This window comes from Arachis hypogaea, chromosome 4, assembly GCF_003086295.3.
Source record: "Arachis hypogaea cultivar Tifrunner chromosome 4, arahy.Tifrunner.gnm2.J5K5, whole genome shotgun sequence".
Taxonomy (NCBI): Eukaryota; Viridiplantae; Streptophyta; class Magnoliopsida; order Fabales; family Fabaceae; genus Arachis; species Arachis hypogaea.
The window spans coordinates 10,000,039-10,018,752 of record NC_092039.1 but is presented as its reverse complement, the minus strand read 5'-3'; the positions used below and the strand labels follow the sequence as shown (position 1 = coordinate 10,018,752).

The 18,714-nt window shown below is 32.6% G+C and overlaps 2 protein-coding genes across 2 annotated transcripts; both read right to left on the bottom strand.

Annotated features, from left to right (window-relative positions):
* Positions 1-2,373, bottom strand: LOC112796203 (berberine bridge enzyme-like 21). The gene is made up of 2 exons (XM_072235047.1): positions 419-2,373; positions 1-203 (listed from the first exon to the last, which is right to left on the bottom strand). Exon 1 carries the CDS (start codon positions 2,136-2,138, stop codon positions 477-479), a length of 1,662 nt encoding a protein of 553 aa, XP_072091148.1. The 5' UTR covers positions 2,139-2,373; the 3' UTR covers positions 1-203; positions 419-476.
* Positions 2,374-14,810: 12,437 nt separating this feature from the next.
* On the bottom strand, positions 14,811-15,785 carry LOC112794621 (monolignol oxidoreductase AtBBE-like 13). Its single transcript, XM_025836610.3, has one exon. It carries the CDS (start codon positions 15,783-15,785, stop codon positions 14,811-14,813), a length of 975 nt encoding a protein of 324 aa, XP_025692395.3.
* Between the last annotated feature and the right edge of the window lie 2,929 nt (positions 15,786-18,714).

Genomic DNA, 18,714 nt, shown 5'->3' with positions numbered 1-18,714 from the left:
TTTAAAAAATTATGTAAGTATCCTTTCTCATATAAATATGATTCCTATTAGACACTAAAACGAACCAATAAATAAAGGCCTTTGTGTGTCTGTCTTTTCTTTGTTTACTGTCTTCCTACCCAAAAAAGAATAAATTACAAAAACGACGACATATATATAGGCCAAGCATACATAAACAACAAATTATTTTAAATATTCACGAGCTAATTATTAATAAGGGAGCTACTCAAATGAAGATGCAAAAAACATCTTTTTATGAAGATGCTTTGTATAAAAGTGTGATTTATTGATTTGACCACACTTCCAATAAAAACAACACTTTTATAACATATCAAAATCTAACCCTACACTCCATCATCTAAAGGTCAAAAAGAAAAATCATCACATGAAGACAATTATAATATCTTCATGGGAGTACCCACCTATTAATAATTCTAGGGTCCAACAATATAACATGATGATGAGTCTGTAACTGATTAGGCGTTGGTGTTGCTTGGAAGAATTGGAATACTCTGTTCATTCCTGAAGAAGTTGTCAGGATCAACAGCAGTCTTAATCTTGACGAGCCTATCAAAGTTGCCATTGAAGTACTTGGAGCCATAAACCTCGCCTTCCTGAAAGCTATGCGCATCAAATGAATTGATGCCAATGTCAAGGTCTCTGTAATTCAAGTACGCACTTCTTGGATTCTTTGACACAAACGGCGTCATGTAACTGTAAAGCCTCTTAGCCTGATTCGTGAAATTCACTGCCGCACCGGCCGACGGATCATCCCAGTTCACAGAATATTGAACCTTGAACAAGTTTCCGGCACGGTGAGGGAACGGCGTCGCGTCCGCCGGGATCTCAGCCATCTTCCCTCCGTAAGGATTGAACACGAACCCAACTTTTCCCAACTGCACCATTCTTTTAAAGATCCATTCCAATCCGTCTCTGGAAATTGGAGTCTGAACGTAATCGGATTTCCTCTTGAGGAAACTCGCAGAATTGAGATCTCTTTGGAGAAGAATCTCCGGCTTAGCGCCGTTGTTGTAATCGGCGTCGTCGTTGTACCAAATCACAGATTCAATCCAACTCATTTCTGTGCAGTTCTCTTTCTTGAGTCGAAGAACAGGGAATTCCTTGCTCAGAATCGAAACTACCTCGTCGGCACCGCCAAGAAAAAGCGCTATAACGGTTGCTCTAACGGATTTCGTTTTCTTAACGATCTTGGAGGTTACAGGCTGCAGAAGCAGCCTCATGAAAAGTCTCTCATCGGTGGTTGGAGCAACTTGTTGCCACTGAAGAACTAAATCAGTTGAATTCTCTTCGTAATATCTTTCAACCTGAAAAACGGTTACAACCTCCGGAACCGTAACTAACTTTATAGTGTACGACAAAACGACGCCGAAGCTGGCTCCTCCACCACCTCTAATCGCCCAAAATAGATCCTCCCCCATGGATTTTCTATCGAGTATTCTTCCCTTAACATCGACAATTTGTGCGTCGATTACGTTGTCGACAGATAAACCGTATTTCCTGAGCATGGCGCCGTAGCCTCCGCCGCTGAGGTGTCCACCGACACCAACGGTGGGGCACACTCCGGCAGGGAAGCCATGGATCTTGCTGTTCTTCCATATGTTATAGTAAAGCTCACCGAGCGTGGCACCGGCTTGAACGACGGCAGTTTCTGAAGCTATATCGACGGTGACTGTTCTGAGATTGAACATGTCGAGGATGATGAATGGCTCATCAGAGATATACGAGATTCCTTCGTAGTCATGACCGCCGCTTCTGATCTTGATTTGGATAGGAATGCTCTTGGCGCAGATAACTGCGGCTTGAACGTGGGATTCTTGAAGGGGAGTGACGATGATCAATGGCTTAGGCGTTGATGACGTGTTCAAACGCGCGTTGCGGATGTAGTTTTGGAGAACCGTGGAGAAGGAAGCGTTGGATCTGTCGAAGACTATGTTGGAGAGTTGAGTTGATGAGGAGTTTGTTTGCTGTGTGAGACAGTGAAGGAAAGTGGGATAGAGTGAAGATGATGAAGATGAAGGAGATGGTGCTGCCGCAGAAACAGAAAGAGAAAGATTTAGAAGTAGAAGACAAGTTGCAACAAAAAAAGAGAGAAAAGGTGAAGATGATTTCTCTGCCATTGGTGGAGGTTATGTTTAGGTACGAATTTGTGCAGAGATGAAAGTTGGGAGTGAGTTAGTTTTATATAGATAGAGAGAGAGAGAAAGAGAGATAAGAGGGGGGGGGGGGGGGGGAAGTCGTGTTTGGAAAGGGGAAGCTTCTTTGCCATTGTTGACTAGTAGTAGTGGGAGAATTGTCGTATACCATGGATGGTGTTTGGAAAAATCAACTTTTTTTTTTAAATTAACCAATCATAGCGTTTTCTTTCTTACAATTGTTTTTATGTCAAATTATTAAATTATTACTTAAAAAAAATAGAAGTCAATTTGTCCTCAATCCTCATCAGGTATTTAGTATTAATAATGAGCAGGATTTTTAATAATAAGTTGAATATTGAATTCTTTAAGTTGGAAAAATGTGTTAACAACAAATACACGTACAAAAAATAATTATCTTTTGAACGAATAATTTGGTAAAGGATTAATATCTAGGTATAAGTGTTTTGGGCTTATAAGTTTTATAAGTTTAAAGATAACGAAAGTTTTAAATGCATTGTTTATATTCTGTGTCTCTTTAACAAATCTTTAAATCAATTCAAATCAATTAATGTGAATATATAACTTCTATTTTTTAAAATATTTTGTTTTTTTTTTGAATTTCTTGCCAAATTTGTTCGATCTCCTTCGTGCATTCTCTCTTTACCTTTTCATTCATTGTTTTACTTGCGTTTATAACTGATTTCTTCTTCGTCATTTACGTGTGTTTCTCTCTCTATATTCTTACTTCGTTTTTTTTTTCGATTTTCATGGTTTCTGAAATCAAGCTTTGAAATCGTTTTGAAGATAATTGAACTTCAGAAATACACCCAAACGATTACAGAAATACACCCAAATGGTTACAGAAATATACACAAACGATTACAGAAATACACCCAAAGAATTTAAGAAATACATCCAAAATTCATTGAAGTATACCTTACCACAATATAAGGGGGGAGACAATATATTTCTTCTTAAAATCTTTTAATGTTTTGCTGGTTAAGGATGAGGCACATGGCAGAGACAATCTAGAAAAAAAAAACTAGAAGAATAGTAAAAGAGTACCTTGAATAATGTTTTTTCGTTTTTTTTTGTGATTTTTTATGGAGATTTGTATCTTTTCTTCTACTCTTCGCGAGGAGTTGGAACGTTTCTTCAAAATCGTAGCTTGTTTCGAATGTCGTTTGAATCTTGACGGTTTGCATTGAGGAAGAAAAGGAAGAGTGCGACATAATGAACATGTTGTGAAAAAACACAATGGGTAATTAAGGCGCGTGCGTTGAACGCTCAATTCTAAAGGAGTGGTGCGTGTATTTTTTTTCTTGAAATTGGGCCAATTTGTATAACTTGTAAGTCAAAAAAAATTGTATGTGTAGCAAATCTGTTTGGTAAAATCTATTTTGGATAGAAGTTATTGATTTAGCAAAAATATCTTTTGAACAAATAATTTTATGTGTGCACATAAAATTGGTCAATATAGTTATTAAAAATAATTTATATACATTTATTATCTTTTAAAGTTTCAAATCCTATATTTTAAATAAAAGATTCAAAATTAAGTGCTCTAAGGCGACAACTTGTTTGCAAAACTCTTAAAACATTTACGAATTTTAATATAATGACATTTAAATATATTGATTTTTAATTTTAATAACAATTGATTGTTATTACAAAAAAAAAGAAAATAATATACTTTTCCTTTAAAGAATAATTTCTTATTTTAAAGTATTCTTAATATATTTAAGGCTTAAACAAATTTTTAACTGGAAGGTTTATCTATATATAATTATAGAATAATATTATATATCAAATTTTTTTTATGAATTAAATCCAATCAAATTAAATAATAAGACTTAAAATAATGTTAATCATAACTAATTTTTATTATGTTAGACTAATTTAATTAGATTTAGTTAATAAAAAAATTTAGACGTAATAATTATATATTACATACTTTCTGTTATTCTTGTAACAAACAGATCTTGACATATTTATTTATTTGTAATACTGTTTTGATCGTAGACTACTGAATTATGAAATATAGCATATTAAAAAGTTGATTATTAAACTAATTTAGCAATATATAGATCAAGTAGGACCTTTTAATATGATTTATATTTCTTGCATTTTAACGCTAGTTCATGTTTTCTGTGTGCTACATACGGTGCTGTGATTTTTTATTAGCTAGTCACAATCTTAGGGCTTGTTTGGGTGAGCTTTTAAAAAAAGATCTTTTTTCGAGTTATCTTTTTTTAAAAGATCTTATAGAGAAGTAAAAGTAATTTTATGTTTGGATATCTCATGTAAAAAGATCTTTTTATCTATCAATTATGTTTGGGTATAACAATATAAAAGTACTTTTTTGTTTATTTATTACATGAAAAACATCTTTTTTTTAAGAAAAAAAGATCTTTTAAAAAAATATGTAAATTACAGCTTCTCAAAAAAGATCTTTTTTTTATTTTACTAGTGCTTTTACTTTTACTACTAGAAATTTGTCAAACACGTTGAAAAATTAAAAAAGATCTTTTTTCATTGAAAAAAGATTTTTTTTAACAAAATAATGGCGCCCAAACATGCACTTAAAGTGACTGTAACTTATCACAAGATAATTTAGTTTTTGCTTGATAACTTTCAAACTAAGTACCTAACCGTACCATTATTTAATTTAAACTCAAAAAATTAAACAGAAACTATATATATATATATATATATATATATATATATATATATATATATATATATATATATATATATATATCGTCAATGCATGCAATGATACAAATTAAATGAATTGAAGCCCGGCCGGAGTGTGTAATATGTTTCTTTTTTTTTTATCAAGCATGCATGATGATTATTAGCAGTATTCCTGTTATGGACAAGAATAGCGTATTGAGAATACGAATAAATAAAAAAAATTACGTACGACTAAGTTATTAAAAATTTAAAACTAATAAAATTATTAAACATGAAACCGTTAAATTATGATATTAAAACTTAAAAGCATATATGAAAGACAATAAATATTTAATTTTTATAAAATTATTTATCCTAAAAATTTAAATTGATAAGAAAAGATAATATTAATAATTATATCTTTAATATTAATTACGGTTATATTGAAAAGATATAATAAAAAAAAAGAGTAATTACTCAAATCAGTTTCCAAAAATTTTAGAATTAGACATTCTAGTCTTCAAGAAAAATTAATACACAGATCAATCCTCAAGGTTTTACTCCGGCAGAGTCCCTAGTTCAATTTCCGGCAAAATAATTATCTAAATCAGTTCCCAAAAATTTTAAAAACGAACATTTTAGTCTTAAAAAAAACTAATGTACAAATCAATTTCTAACGTTTCTCTTTGTTAGATATAATAATCTACACAATAATTATTTTATTTTATTTTATTTTGGATAGGAGACTATTATGTCTAACAGAGAGAAACGTTGTGAATTGATTTGTACATTAATTTTTTTTTGAGACTAAAATGTCTATTTTTAAAATCTTTGGGGACTGATCTAAGTAATTACTTTGTTGAAAAATGAACTAGAGACTGATTTGTCTGTCGAAGTAAAACTTTGAGTATTAATCTGTATATTAATTTTTTTAGGGACTAAAATGTCTGATTTTAAATTCCTTAAAAACTGATTTAAATAATTATTTTAAAGAAAAATTCAGCAAATAATACACTATTTACTTTACCATCTAAAATACTACTGACTTAAATATTGTAACGATTTGCAGTTTATCTTTTTGACCTATAATTTTAATGTTTGTCTGATTAGGATCTCTAAACCTCATTAACTTGTCACTTCTACAAAAGGTACTAATAATCGAAAAAGATTATTTAAAAAAAATAATACTCTGATAATTTTATTTATTTAATTTGACCCTAAAATCTATTTTATTGTATAACATACATAAACTAATTAAGGGTTCCATTACTAGACAAATATATAATTAATCTTTAAAATATGAAAATAAAAAATTGAAAAGTATCCAGTTGACAACAACATTTGAATCCGAAAAGATTGATTATCGGCCAATGATAAATTATATATTTTTAAACATGTTAATAATTATAATTAATACCGTCACCATCATTTTAATTATGTCAGCGTTATAAGTTATAACTCATAAGCATTGGGGAAACCACGTATAACCCATAAGCATGTGACTGAATGGTGAGAAAGGAATATATCATAAACTGATAAAACGCAATAATGTATATAATTCTATAAAGAGACGTGTACATACTGTGTGTACACTTTAAACGCAATGCTATCTCAAAATTTTTATATATAGTGATTTGATAATAATGTGGCAAATAAGTTTGACTCTTTATATTAGTTTTGAGGTGAGTAATTTAAAGTCATAATTTTTTTATTTATATTTGAATTAATATTAGTTAATCTTTTTTACATTAAAAATGTTCTTAGCATTTTAGGAAATTGAGTTTAAATTAAATAAAATAAACACATAGGACGAGAGACAGACATTATTTTTATAATTATCCAAATAGAATAATATACATTTTTTATTATTTATTTGTTACTGCTTCTGTGTATAGTAGAAAAGATGGTTCTCTTGGACCTGACTACCGACCATAAAACTTAAACAGTTGAGATTTACTTTTCTTAATTCTTAAGCTTTTTTTTTCATTAAAATTAATTTGAAAGTGAAGACTGATCTAATATTCCATCAGGTGGAAAGAAAATGAAAAATTCGATTTTTCATTTGAACTACAGTTCAAGAAAAAATGTAGAACAAAAAGTGGATTCTAAGGAATATATATATATCAATTAATTGTTAATATGAAATTTTATTAATTATTAATATAATTAATCATGTAAATATTTTAATTTATAAAATTTGAAACTTTTAGTTACCTTCATAAAAAATTATAATTAAATTATATAGAAATATTTTAAATTTAGTAGGATAACGGATTTTATTTGTGCAAATGTGTACTATATTTATTTTCTTTTGACATTTTGATTTAACAAAACGTCAAAAATAATTGCTAGTCACTCTCTACTTGTTTTCAATGGATAAGGAAAACGACTATTCTCGCATAAGCTTCCTCTACTTGTGCAATTCCATGTGCCTTCATCTAATCATGTTTACTTTAATTTGGCCGTGGCTTTGATCCATTCCACCATTTTATTCTGAAAATTTACATTTTTTTAATCAATATATTATGTTGTTTATTATTTTTTTTAACATGTTGTAATTTGTTATTATACATTTGCATGTGATTCCACCTATACGTTTTCACTTTTCTTTGTTCCTTTTAATTTATCTTTTTAGATGCTGACAAAGAAGCAGCTTCGAAATCTCACGAGGTTTATAAGTTTTATTATTATTATTAGTACATTGCTATATACGAAGGATGGATGATTTGGACTAAGCTATATAATAATGTAATGCAATTTATACTAAATAAAAGAGTCCGTATATATTGATATTCTTGAAGAATTTGTATGGTCGATATATTTTGAGGTTTTATTTGGTAAAACTTTTTTTTAGAAGTTTTTGTATTTTAACACAAACAATTTGTTTTGTATTTAATAAATAAAAAAAATCTATTTGTGATCGTAACTTTTAAAAGATAAAAATATTTTTAAAAAATTTAAAAATGTACTCTTCAAAATTAAATTTAGTTTATTAAAATTAAAATATTTAATATAATTTTATATATTAATAAATATCTAAATTTATGATTATATTTATATTTGTTATGATTTATTTAAACTTTTAAAAATATTTTATCAAATAATTATTGTTGCATGTGTTAGTTAAAACTTAAAAGTTATTTTTAGTTTGATTTATCAAATATAAATGTTAAATTTTTAAAAAGTTATTTTTCAAAAATCAATTTTAATAAAATATGTTCAAAATATAAAAGTTTAACCAAACTACCCCTAATTCTCACCACTCGAATCTTTATGATTTATTAATAAGAGATTATTGTCAACTTAAATGGAGTTCCAATAAAAGAAATTGAAAAAAGATCATGGACTTTAAATGGTGGCGGAAATTTCGCTCCGAAAATGAACTAATGTGGAAGAAAATTATATAATTGTGTTCCGGTGTTTAATTACATAAGTAGACCAATATTAATTAGAGAATAAGATGGGAGAAATTTCCAATATGAGAGTTGAATAAGGAAGTGGAGATGGGATGGTAGAGTGACATAGGCAATTGTCAAATTAAAGCACTCTTTTTTGGGAGAAATTATGGATTTGGAACCAAAATTAATGCACCTTCTACGTTCCTACAGAATAAATACTTTGTTGTTTCTCACTAAAGAGAACAAAAATGAGATAATATTGCTATAGTTAAAATTAAGATCAATCAACCGAAAATAAAATGGAAGACAGAATTAAAGTTCAACAAAAGTTTCACTATTTGCATATAGAGCTAATAATACTAAGGATTTGATTGGACGTCATCAAATCGATAAAAAAAAGATTTTTTTTTAATAATTTTTTTATTTTTTAATATATTTGATAAAGCTTTAATAATAAAAATAAAAATATTAAAAAAATAAATAATTTTTTTCTTTAAAAAAAAGATAATTTTTACATAATAGACTCATTTGATTTGTGTATATATTGAGACATAGATATTAAGACATTTACACTTAAAACATATACATTAAGATATATACACTTGAGACATAGACATAAAATATTTGTGTTTGTGTATATTTGTGTTTGTGTATAGTGTTTGAAAATAATAGACATGACATTATGTATCTAATGTTATATTTGGTTGCAAAACATAAGATATTACATAACTAAAAATAATTATTTTATCCTCATAAATTAAATTAGGGATTGTAGAAAGAGAAGGAAATATTTAAAATTTTAAAAAATCAATAAAGATAAAATAGTAAAAAAAAATTTAAATCAGTATCCATGACTTCAATTCCGTGTCTCATCAATTTAGTGACACACAAAAAACATGAATATTGTGTAGGTTTATGGGTATGTGTGTTTCTCTCAACTTTGTGTTTTACAAACTAAACAAGGCACATGTTCTAGAGGTCTATGTCTTGGCCAAACACACATGAAATAAATACTTTTTAAATAAATAAAAAAGTATTTTTATCTTATTTTATTCAAATATAATTGATAGATAAAAATATCTTTCTAAAAATAAAATCACTTTTATTTTTGTAAAAAATATTTTAAAAAATATCATTTAAAATTTTTTTTTTAAGAATAAGGTTCAAACAAATCCTAAAATGAATGTAACACTAAATAAGATAAAATAGTAAGTGGTGTTGAAGGTGCAGTGAGAACAGCAAGAGAATGTGCAGGCTCAGAGAAAACAGAGAAGAGAAAGATGGAAATGTGACTTGAATCAGAAAATGGCAAAAACTCAACTAACTGTGAGGCATGACAAGCCTTATATACAAGTATAGATACAATGAGGTTCACTTACACACTATATTATCATACACATGCATAGCAGCTGATAGTGCTCTACTCTAACCACTTTGTGATAAATATCTCCACTAGCTAACTAATTCAGCTATTTAGTAACTAAATGGTTAGTTTGTTAGTCTCTCAACTCATATGTCAGGTAGCACCTTCCCTCAAGTTAGGAGTACAAATGTCTAGTAGTCCTAACTTGCCGTAGAGAGTGGAGAAGGTTTTCGGTGCAAGTGGCTTTGTCAATAGGTCTGCTATTTGTTCATGAGTCGAGATAGGAAGTAGGTGAATGAGTTTCTCCATCACCTTGTCTCTTACTACATGGCAATCAACCTCAATATGCTTCGTTCGTTCGTGAAAAACTGGATTGTGAGCAATGTGGATGGCTGCTTGGCTATCACAGTATAGACTTATAGGTTTCTCCAGCTCAAAACCCAAGTCACTTAGGACTTTCTTTAGCCAAATTGCTTCTCTAGTGGCTGAGGCCAACGCTCGATATTCTGCTTCAGCAGAAGATGATGCCACAGTCGTTTGCTTCTTACTTTTCCATGAAACAATTGAATTCCCGATGTAAAAACAGTAGGCAGATATGGATCTTCGTGAATCAGGGCACGCTGCCCAATCAGAATCACTAAATCCTGATACTAGTAGGTCAGATTTGGACGGGAAGAACAACCCAGTTGCAGGTGCCATCTTGATGTATCTCAAAATTCTATATGCCGCCTTGAGGTGTAAAGTGGTTGGTTTTTCAAGAAATTGGCTGAGCTTGCCAATTGCAAAACTGATTTCTGGCCTTGTGTTAGCCAGGTAGAGGAGTTTGCCAATTAACTTCCTATACGCGCTGTTGTCAGGTAGTAATTCCCCTTCATCTTTTGTCAACTTAGTGCCATAATCCATTGGGGTCGAAGCTGGTTTGCACGCCTCCATTCCAGAGTCTCGTAATAAATCCAAGGCATATTTCCGTTGGTATAAAGCAATGCCTTCCCTGCTTTGAGCAACTTCCATCCCTAGGAAGAACTTTAAATCACCAATGTCCTTGATACGAAATTTCTCATGCAACAATGCCTTAATGGAATTGATTTCACTCATGTCATTCCCTGCCAACACCACATCGTCTACGTAAACCAGTAGTGCAGTGAAGCCACTGCTTTGGTGTTTGGTAAACAAGCTGTGATCAGACATGGATTGGCTGTACCCACTCTCTAATAGAACAGATTTCAACATATTATTCCACTGTCGGCTCGCCTGTTTCAGGTCATAAAGGGACTTCCGCAGCTTGCAAACATGATTGGGCGGGGCATCCAACCCGGGGGGGATGTGCATATAGACCTCTTCCTCCAACTCACCATGAAGGAAAGCCGTGTTGACGTCAATCTGCTTAAGAAACCAACCTTTGGCAGCAGCCAATGCAAGTACGACGCGAAGCGTGCTGAGCTTTAAAACAGGACTAAAAGTATTGAGGTAGTCAATGCCGGGTACTTGAGTGAATCCTTTCGCGACGAGTCGCGCCTTATGTCTTTCAATGCTCCCATCGGGGTTGTGTTTGAGCTTAAAAACCCATTTGCAGCCGATGGCTTTCTTGCCAGGAGGGAGAGCTTGAATTTCCCAAGTCTGTAGATGCTGTAGTGCATCGAGTTCATCTTTGATGGCATTCCTCCAACAAGCATGAGCTACGGCATCCTCATAGGACCTTGGTTCTTTGTCAGTGGAGATGGCTAGGGAGAAGGCTCTATGTGATGCTGAAAGTGCATTATAACATAAGAAGTGTGTGAGGGGATATTTGCTTGGTGGGGCTGTGGAGACACTCATGCACTGGAAGTCTTTAAGATATGCAGGTTTCCTATGCTCTCTTGTGGACCTTCTTAAAGGAATAAGATGTTGAGAGTCAATGGTATGAACAGGATCTATAGATGTATGTTTAGTTGTTTCTCTGTTTAAATCATTACTGATGCATGGATCAATGACGTGTGTGGTGCTCTGTGTTAGTGGAGTAGGTGCAGAAATCTGCTGTTCAGGCAGACAGTCGTGTGTGTGTGGATGCTCGACTTGTGGTAAAGTGTATGAATGTGTATCATATGTGAAAAGGTCAGGCATGGAATGAATCCGTGATGATATAGGATGTGAAGGTGTATCAACCATTTGGGTGAAAGGAAAAATAGTTTCATAAAATTTTACATCTCTGGACACAAAAATTTCATTTGAGCGAAGATCTAACAGAACAAAACCTTTAATGCCTTCCCTAAATCCCAAAAAACTGCACTTCCTTGCCCTTGGGTCAAGTTTTTTTCTCCCTGCCGTAATGGTATTAGCATATGCTAAACACCCAAAGACTCTCAACTGGGATATAGGGGGCAAGGAATGGTGCAAAATCTGGTAGGGTGACTGATTTTTTAAGAAAATAGATGGCAGCCTATTTATCAAGTGAATTGCATGTGCAGTGGCATAATTCCAGTAGCACTTAGGAATGTTTGAGTGAAATAAGAGGGCCCTGGTTACAGCAAGAACATGTTGATGTTTCCTTTCAACAATGCCATTTTGTTGAGGGGTCTCAACACATGTTCTTTGATGAATTATGCCACTGGATGCATAGTAATCTGGCATTAAAAATTCAGGTCCATTGTCAGTTCTCACCTTTTTTACAGTTTGATTAAATTGTGTTTTAGCAAAGTTGACAAAAGATTTTAACAAATTTGTGGCTTCTGATTTAGCTTTCATGAAATACAACCAAGTGTACCTAGACTTGTCATCCACTATTGTTAAAAAATACTTATGACCCCCGGTGGACAAAATAGACAAAGGTCCCCAGATATCCACATGAATGAGTTCTAGGCAATATGATGCAATCTTATTACTTGCTGCAAATGGCAGCTTTCTTTGCTTTGCCAAGTGGCAAGCGTTGCAGGGTAACATCTCAGTGTCATTACAAGTAGTGAAATGATAAATTTTTTGTATTGATTTCAAGCTATTTAATGATGGATGCCCTAACCTACAATGCCAAAGACTTCTATCCTGAGTGCCTTGAATGCTCATGATGTATGGTGCAGAATTTGTATGCAATGAATGTTCCTTATTGAGTGTGTAGAGGCCTCCAACAACCTCAGCTTTGCCAATCATCCTCAAGGAGCTGCAGTCCTGTATCTCACACAATTTTTCAGAAAAGTTCATAGTGCAATGTAGTGTGGCTGTAAGCTTGGATACTGAAATTAGCTTGAAATTGAATGAAGGAATGTATAATGCATTTTTCAAATACAATTTTTCAGAAAATATAATAGTTCCAATTATACTGCTTGTAGTGTAAGAACCATTTGGGAGTTTTACAATAATTGGATCTATTTGTTGATAGCTTTGAAAATCATCCAAGGTATATGATACGTGATCTGTAGCACCCGTATCAATTACCCAGGATTTGCACTTTTGTTTTGAAATGTTTAAGGCTTTAACACTTGTTTTGAAATGCAAAACATGCACCAAATTACCTTGATGAGGTGGTGACTGCTGTGAAGTCACAATTTGGCTGGTACTATGAATGTTCCTTAGTTCATGAGTGTGAAGCAATGCCAATAAAGCTTCTTTCTGTTCTGCAGTAAATCCAGAATTGGAAGTCTCGGACTCTCCCAACTGCATACTGAGTTCTCCATTTGCAACCTCAGTATCTGCTGTGGCTATTATGTTTACAGCAGCTTCTCCACCATTCCTTTGCCTCAAGTGTGGTGGAAGGCCATGCTTTTTATAGCATGTCTCTACGGTGTGTCCCAATTTTCCACAGTGTGAACACTGCATTCTCCCTTGTTGTCTTCCTCGACCACCTCTCCCTCCAGCTTGTTGCCTACCTCCTCTACCTCTTCCTCTCCCTCCATTCTGACTGAAGTCCATAGTGTTTGAGGAAGTTGCAGAGTATGCCACGAGTCTATCAGTTGAGATAGGTTCCAAGCTATGTTGCTGTCTTTCCTGCTGAGAGAGCATTGAAAGAGCTGTGTGGATATCGGGGAGGGGATCCATGAGCATAATTTGGGACCTTACAGTCGAGTACTGGTCGTTCAAACCCCTCAAGAAACGGGTAACTTGATCCTCAGACTTGTATCTTCTCATAACACCTAAACCACACTTGCAATCCTTTCCACATTCACATGAAGGAATCATCCTGAAATTCTCTATGTCTTCCCAAATTGATCTCAATTTAGTGAAATAGGTTGTGACATCCATGTCTCCTTGTCTAACTGCATAAAACTCCTCATGCAATTCTGCCACCCGAAATCTGTCACCATGATAATACCTGCGTTTTAGGTCATTCCATAGATCGCTAGCAACGTTCATCCATATTACCGATTGCGAAATGCTAGGGCTTAACGAGAGGTTTATCCAGGCTACGACGTAGGTATTGCATCTTTCCCAAGATTCGAACACACTATCATTTTCATCAGGCTTTGGTAAACTACCATCTATGAATTTCAATTTATTCTTAGATTTCAATGCCAATAACATCGATCTACTCCAAGAGCCATAGTTCTTGCCATCCAAAATAGCAGGGATAAGAGGAGTACCAGCGCTCTCAGAAGGATGAAGAAAGTAAGGGTTTGTTGGATCTTGACTCGAATTGGCGCTGTTCCGAGTTAGTTGGGCTTGAATTGACGCGATTTGATTCAGAACTTCAGTAATTCTTTGTAACTCTACCGCAGAATGTGACGAACTCGAGTTCGCAGCGAATGGTTCCGCCATCTCTCCCCTAATTTCACTGATTTGTGAAATTGGAGTTCTGTGCTCTTCGAATTGATGATTGAGGCACAGAGATCAAGCCTTTTCCTCCTCAATTCCTTGCTTCTTGCACATGCTACCCTCTTTGGGTCCACGCTCACCGCACCATGTTGAAGGTGCAGTGAGAGCAGCAAGAGAATGTGCAGGCTCAGAAAAAACAGAGAAGAGAAAGATGGAAATGTGACTTGAATTAGAAAATGGCAAAAACTCAACTAACTGTGAGGCATGACAAGCCTTATATACAAGTATAGATACAATGAGGTTCACTTACACACTATATTATCATACACATGCATAGCAGCTGATAGTGCTCTACTCTAACCACTTTGTGATAAATATCTCCACTAGCTAACTAATTCAGCTATTTAGTAACTAAATGGTTAGTTTGTTAGTCTCTCAACTCATATGTCAGGTAACAAGTGGAAAAAAAAAATTCTACGGTAAATTTGATAGAGTAAACTAGTTAAAAGGTGGAATGGACTGCTGATTCCTGAAAAAGTTGGCAGGATCAACTTGAGCCTTTATTATTGCCAACTTTTCAAAATTAAACTTAAAATATTTCAAGCCCCAAGATTTTGCTTCTTCATATGTTGTGTTGTCTCTGTTGATTCCTAAGTCAAGGTCCCTATAATTCAAATATGCAGCTCTAGGACCCTTTGAAACATAAGCTCTCATGTATTCATACACCCTTCTCATCCAATCCACATGTTTTTCTGTTTCTTCATTTGATTCCCAATATACCAAATATTGAATCCCATATATGCTCCCATTTCTATGTGGAAATGGTGTTTCTGTTCCTGAAATCTCACTCATTCTCCCACCATAAGGTGTTAGAATCAATATTGGATTCTTCTCTTCAAGTAACATGTTCCATAAACCCTCTAAACCTTCCTTGGGAATTGCCTCAGTTACATAATCTGATTTTGCTTTGAAGCTTTGGGATGTTTGGTTTCTCAAAAGCAACACTTCTAAGTGATCATTGATTGAATAGCCTGCAAAGTAAAGAACTGATTGGATCCAACTCATCTCAGTGAAGTTAACATAATGCAAATCCAGTTCTGAGAACTTGTTCTGCATCAATGGTAGAAGATTTTCTGCTGTTCCAAGATACAACCCTGTGAATGAAATTTGCACTGTTTTTCCACCATAGGATGAATTTGTGACACTCATAACTGAGTGCAAGAAAAGTTCTTTCGGAACCTTGTCAGCAATGGTTTGCCATTTAAGGAAAAGGTTGGTGGTAGCAACAGCATTATCTTTATCTAGTGTTTTTGGAACATTGAAAATTGTCACTGTTTCGGGAACTTGAACAAGCTTCACTTTCCATGCAGTGATCACTCCAAAACTTGATCCTCCTCCTCCTCTTATGGCCCAAAACAGGTCATCACCCATTAAAGTTCTGTTCATCAGTATCCTCCCATTCGCATCTACCATCCGCGCATCAATTACCTGATCAATTGATAGATTCAGAAAATTTTAGTAACGAAGACAAAAATATATACAAAGTTCATATTCTCCAAACTTTAGTGGAGACATTGCAAAAGGGATTCATATGAAGTGCTATTCTTGGTCAATACTACTTCTGCAGTTGATGAGTTTGGATATTTTAAGGAAAAGCATTGAAGAAAACGCTTGTCAAGATCAGAGGATGCAGAATTTGCAGGGAGAGTAATTGAAACGAAAATTGTGATTGACAGAAATAGTGTTAAAAATTTTATAAATGTGAGGGCCATATTTATTATTTATGTGCCTAAAAACTAATGAGGTTAACGACTTTATTTATAGTCAATTTCACACGGCAATTTGGCGTAGGAGGATAATATGAACATTGATATAACCATAGAGGGAGATATTATTAATAATTTAAAACCAAATAACCATTGGCAATTTCAATGTTTATAAGATGAATATTCTCTGGTTCCTGATAAACGTATTAGTAATGAGAGTCTATATGCTACTAAGTTAATTGTCACTGGCCAACCAGATATAATTTAAATGGCATAATCTTTTTATATTAGGGGTGTACATAAAATAATCAAATTGTGATTAACCAATTAAAAAATCATAATCACATTTTGGTAAAACAATTTTAAAAATGATATCCATACTATTAAAAAGTGGTTAACTAAAATCAAATTTTAAAAACCAATTTTTAACCAGTTAATCAAAACCAAAACTAAATTTTATGTAATTCTTGTGTTTAAATTGGTTAACCGATTTTTTTGTAAAAATTAATTTTTAACCGGTTAAAATCGGTTTTTAATCGATTAAAAGCCGATTTTTAACGGTTTTTAATTTTTTTTAAATTCAATTTTTATATGTAAAAACCGATTTTTTTAAAAAATTGGTTATTTTTAAAAATTGGTTTTTATTTTTATAATTGGTTAAAAACTATTTTTAAATTTTCTAACCAATTTTATTATATAAAATCAATATGATTAATTAATTAAATTATATTTTTGGCTAACTCAAAAATAGGTTTAGTTTTTGGATTAATCAAACCATGAATAATCTTACTCAACTATTTCATACTCAACAAAAAATTATGCGTTCGAGTCTCACTTCTAAAAAAAAATTACTCCATACTCAACAAAAAATTATGCGTTCGAGTCTCACTTCTAATTGAATAAAAAAAAAAGTTAGTTGTCACTGATTTTTGGCACTTCGATGATAATAATGATGATGATGCGGATGCCGAACTTTGAGAAACATATACATATACTATATAGGAAGCAGGGTTGAACACCTAATAAGCTAGGATTAAGTTCATTAATTATGCTCAATTTCATGATTATGACGCGAATGTATTATCTCAACCCTGGCTAGAAGAATGGTTTTGGATAAAAAAATGTTTGTTGTAGGTGTAGCCCACATACATACATAACCCATTTGCCATTTCTCATTAACTGAGGCCATATGGCATGACAAAAAAGAACTTGTATGGTGTGGAAAAAAACAAATATGGTTATATTTTGTATTTTTAGGATTTTAATATTATTCAACAAAATCATAAAAAAAAGTAAAAATAATAAAGTTTTATTCTTTATTTTCCTTTTTCTTCTCAAAATACTAAGCACTAGAAAATATTAAATATAAAAAATAATTGAAAGTCATAATTCACCTTTTTTTAATCATCCTTAATTTTTAAATAAAAATGTTTTGTAATTTTTTTAATGTTTTCAAAAATAATATATATTTAAATATTTAATCATTTAAATATTAAAAAATAATTAAAATCATACTTTTAAATATATTCTACACAAGAATATCTCTAAATATAATGATTTTGTATTTTGTATTCAATTGGATATATTGTTGAATCTATGTATATATTTCATTAGGTTAATGGTTAAATTAGTCTCCGAAAAATGAACTATTCATCAAATTCGTTTTCGAATAATTTTTTCAATCAAATTAGTCTTTACAAGATTTAAATTTAAAATCCTGTTGGGGAGACAATAAGAAATCTTGACCATGTATACAATGGGTTGATTATTTAGCCCAATAGAGATAAATAATAAAAACTACTCCACAAATTACCTAAATTCAAAAACTCTCATTCAGTTATTTCACATTAAATTTCAAATTTTAAATCCTCCAATTTCAATTTTTAAATTTTTAAAAAATTCAATTAGTTATTTGATGCCAAGGCATCATGACCTGTTTTTCTATGCTTTTTCAGTAGATTTCAGTTTAGTTTTCATACAAATTCTGTTGATAAAGGAGTAAAAGCATGAAAATTTTTTGCATGAAATAAAATCTCAAGCATAGGTGAATTTTAGTTAATATACAGGGTAAATATGATGAAATAGATCACACTAAGTGAAATTATAATTTTGAGCATTATTAGCACACTTAGTATAGTAAATATTATCTTTTATATTACTTTGATACACTTATTTGTTTGATGATAGACAAAAGAGAAGCAGAGAAACAGAGAAAAACAAAGTTAGAGAACCAACGTTGGTGGCAACGTTGGTGGAAACATTGGTGGTAAACCAACATTGGTATATAAAAAAAATGAAGAAGCAACGTTGGAGGGAATGTTGGCTTGGCAACGTTACCCCCAACGTGCTCGACAAGAAGCATGGAAAAATCGACAGCCCCGTGTACGCGTCACCCACGCGTATGCGTGAGCGTTAAAAATTGGCAATCTACGCATACGCGTGGGTAGAACGTTGACGCGCCAACATTGTCTCCAACGCTCAACTCCAACGCTAGCAACAAGGTGACGCGTACGCGTGACTGGGAAAACATTGGTGACAGCGTTTGCATGCTAACGTTGGGTCAAACGCTGCAGCGGGCCTGGGAACGTTCTTCTCAATGTTTGTGACACCAAAACGGCCCTAATAATTGCCAATAC

Bases quoted from the DNA above. Each gene is read 5' to 3' on its own strand.
- LOC112796203 (XM_072235047.1), bottom strand. From the start codon at position 2,138: ATGGCAGAGAAATCATCTTCACCTTTTCTCTCTTTTTTTGTTGCAACT.
- LOC112794621 (XM_025836610.3), bottom strand. From the start codon at position 15,785: ATGGTAGATGCGAATGGGAGGATACTGATGAACAGAACTTTAATGGGT.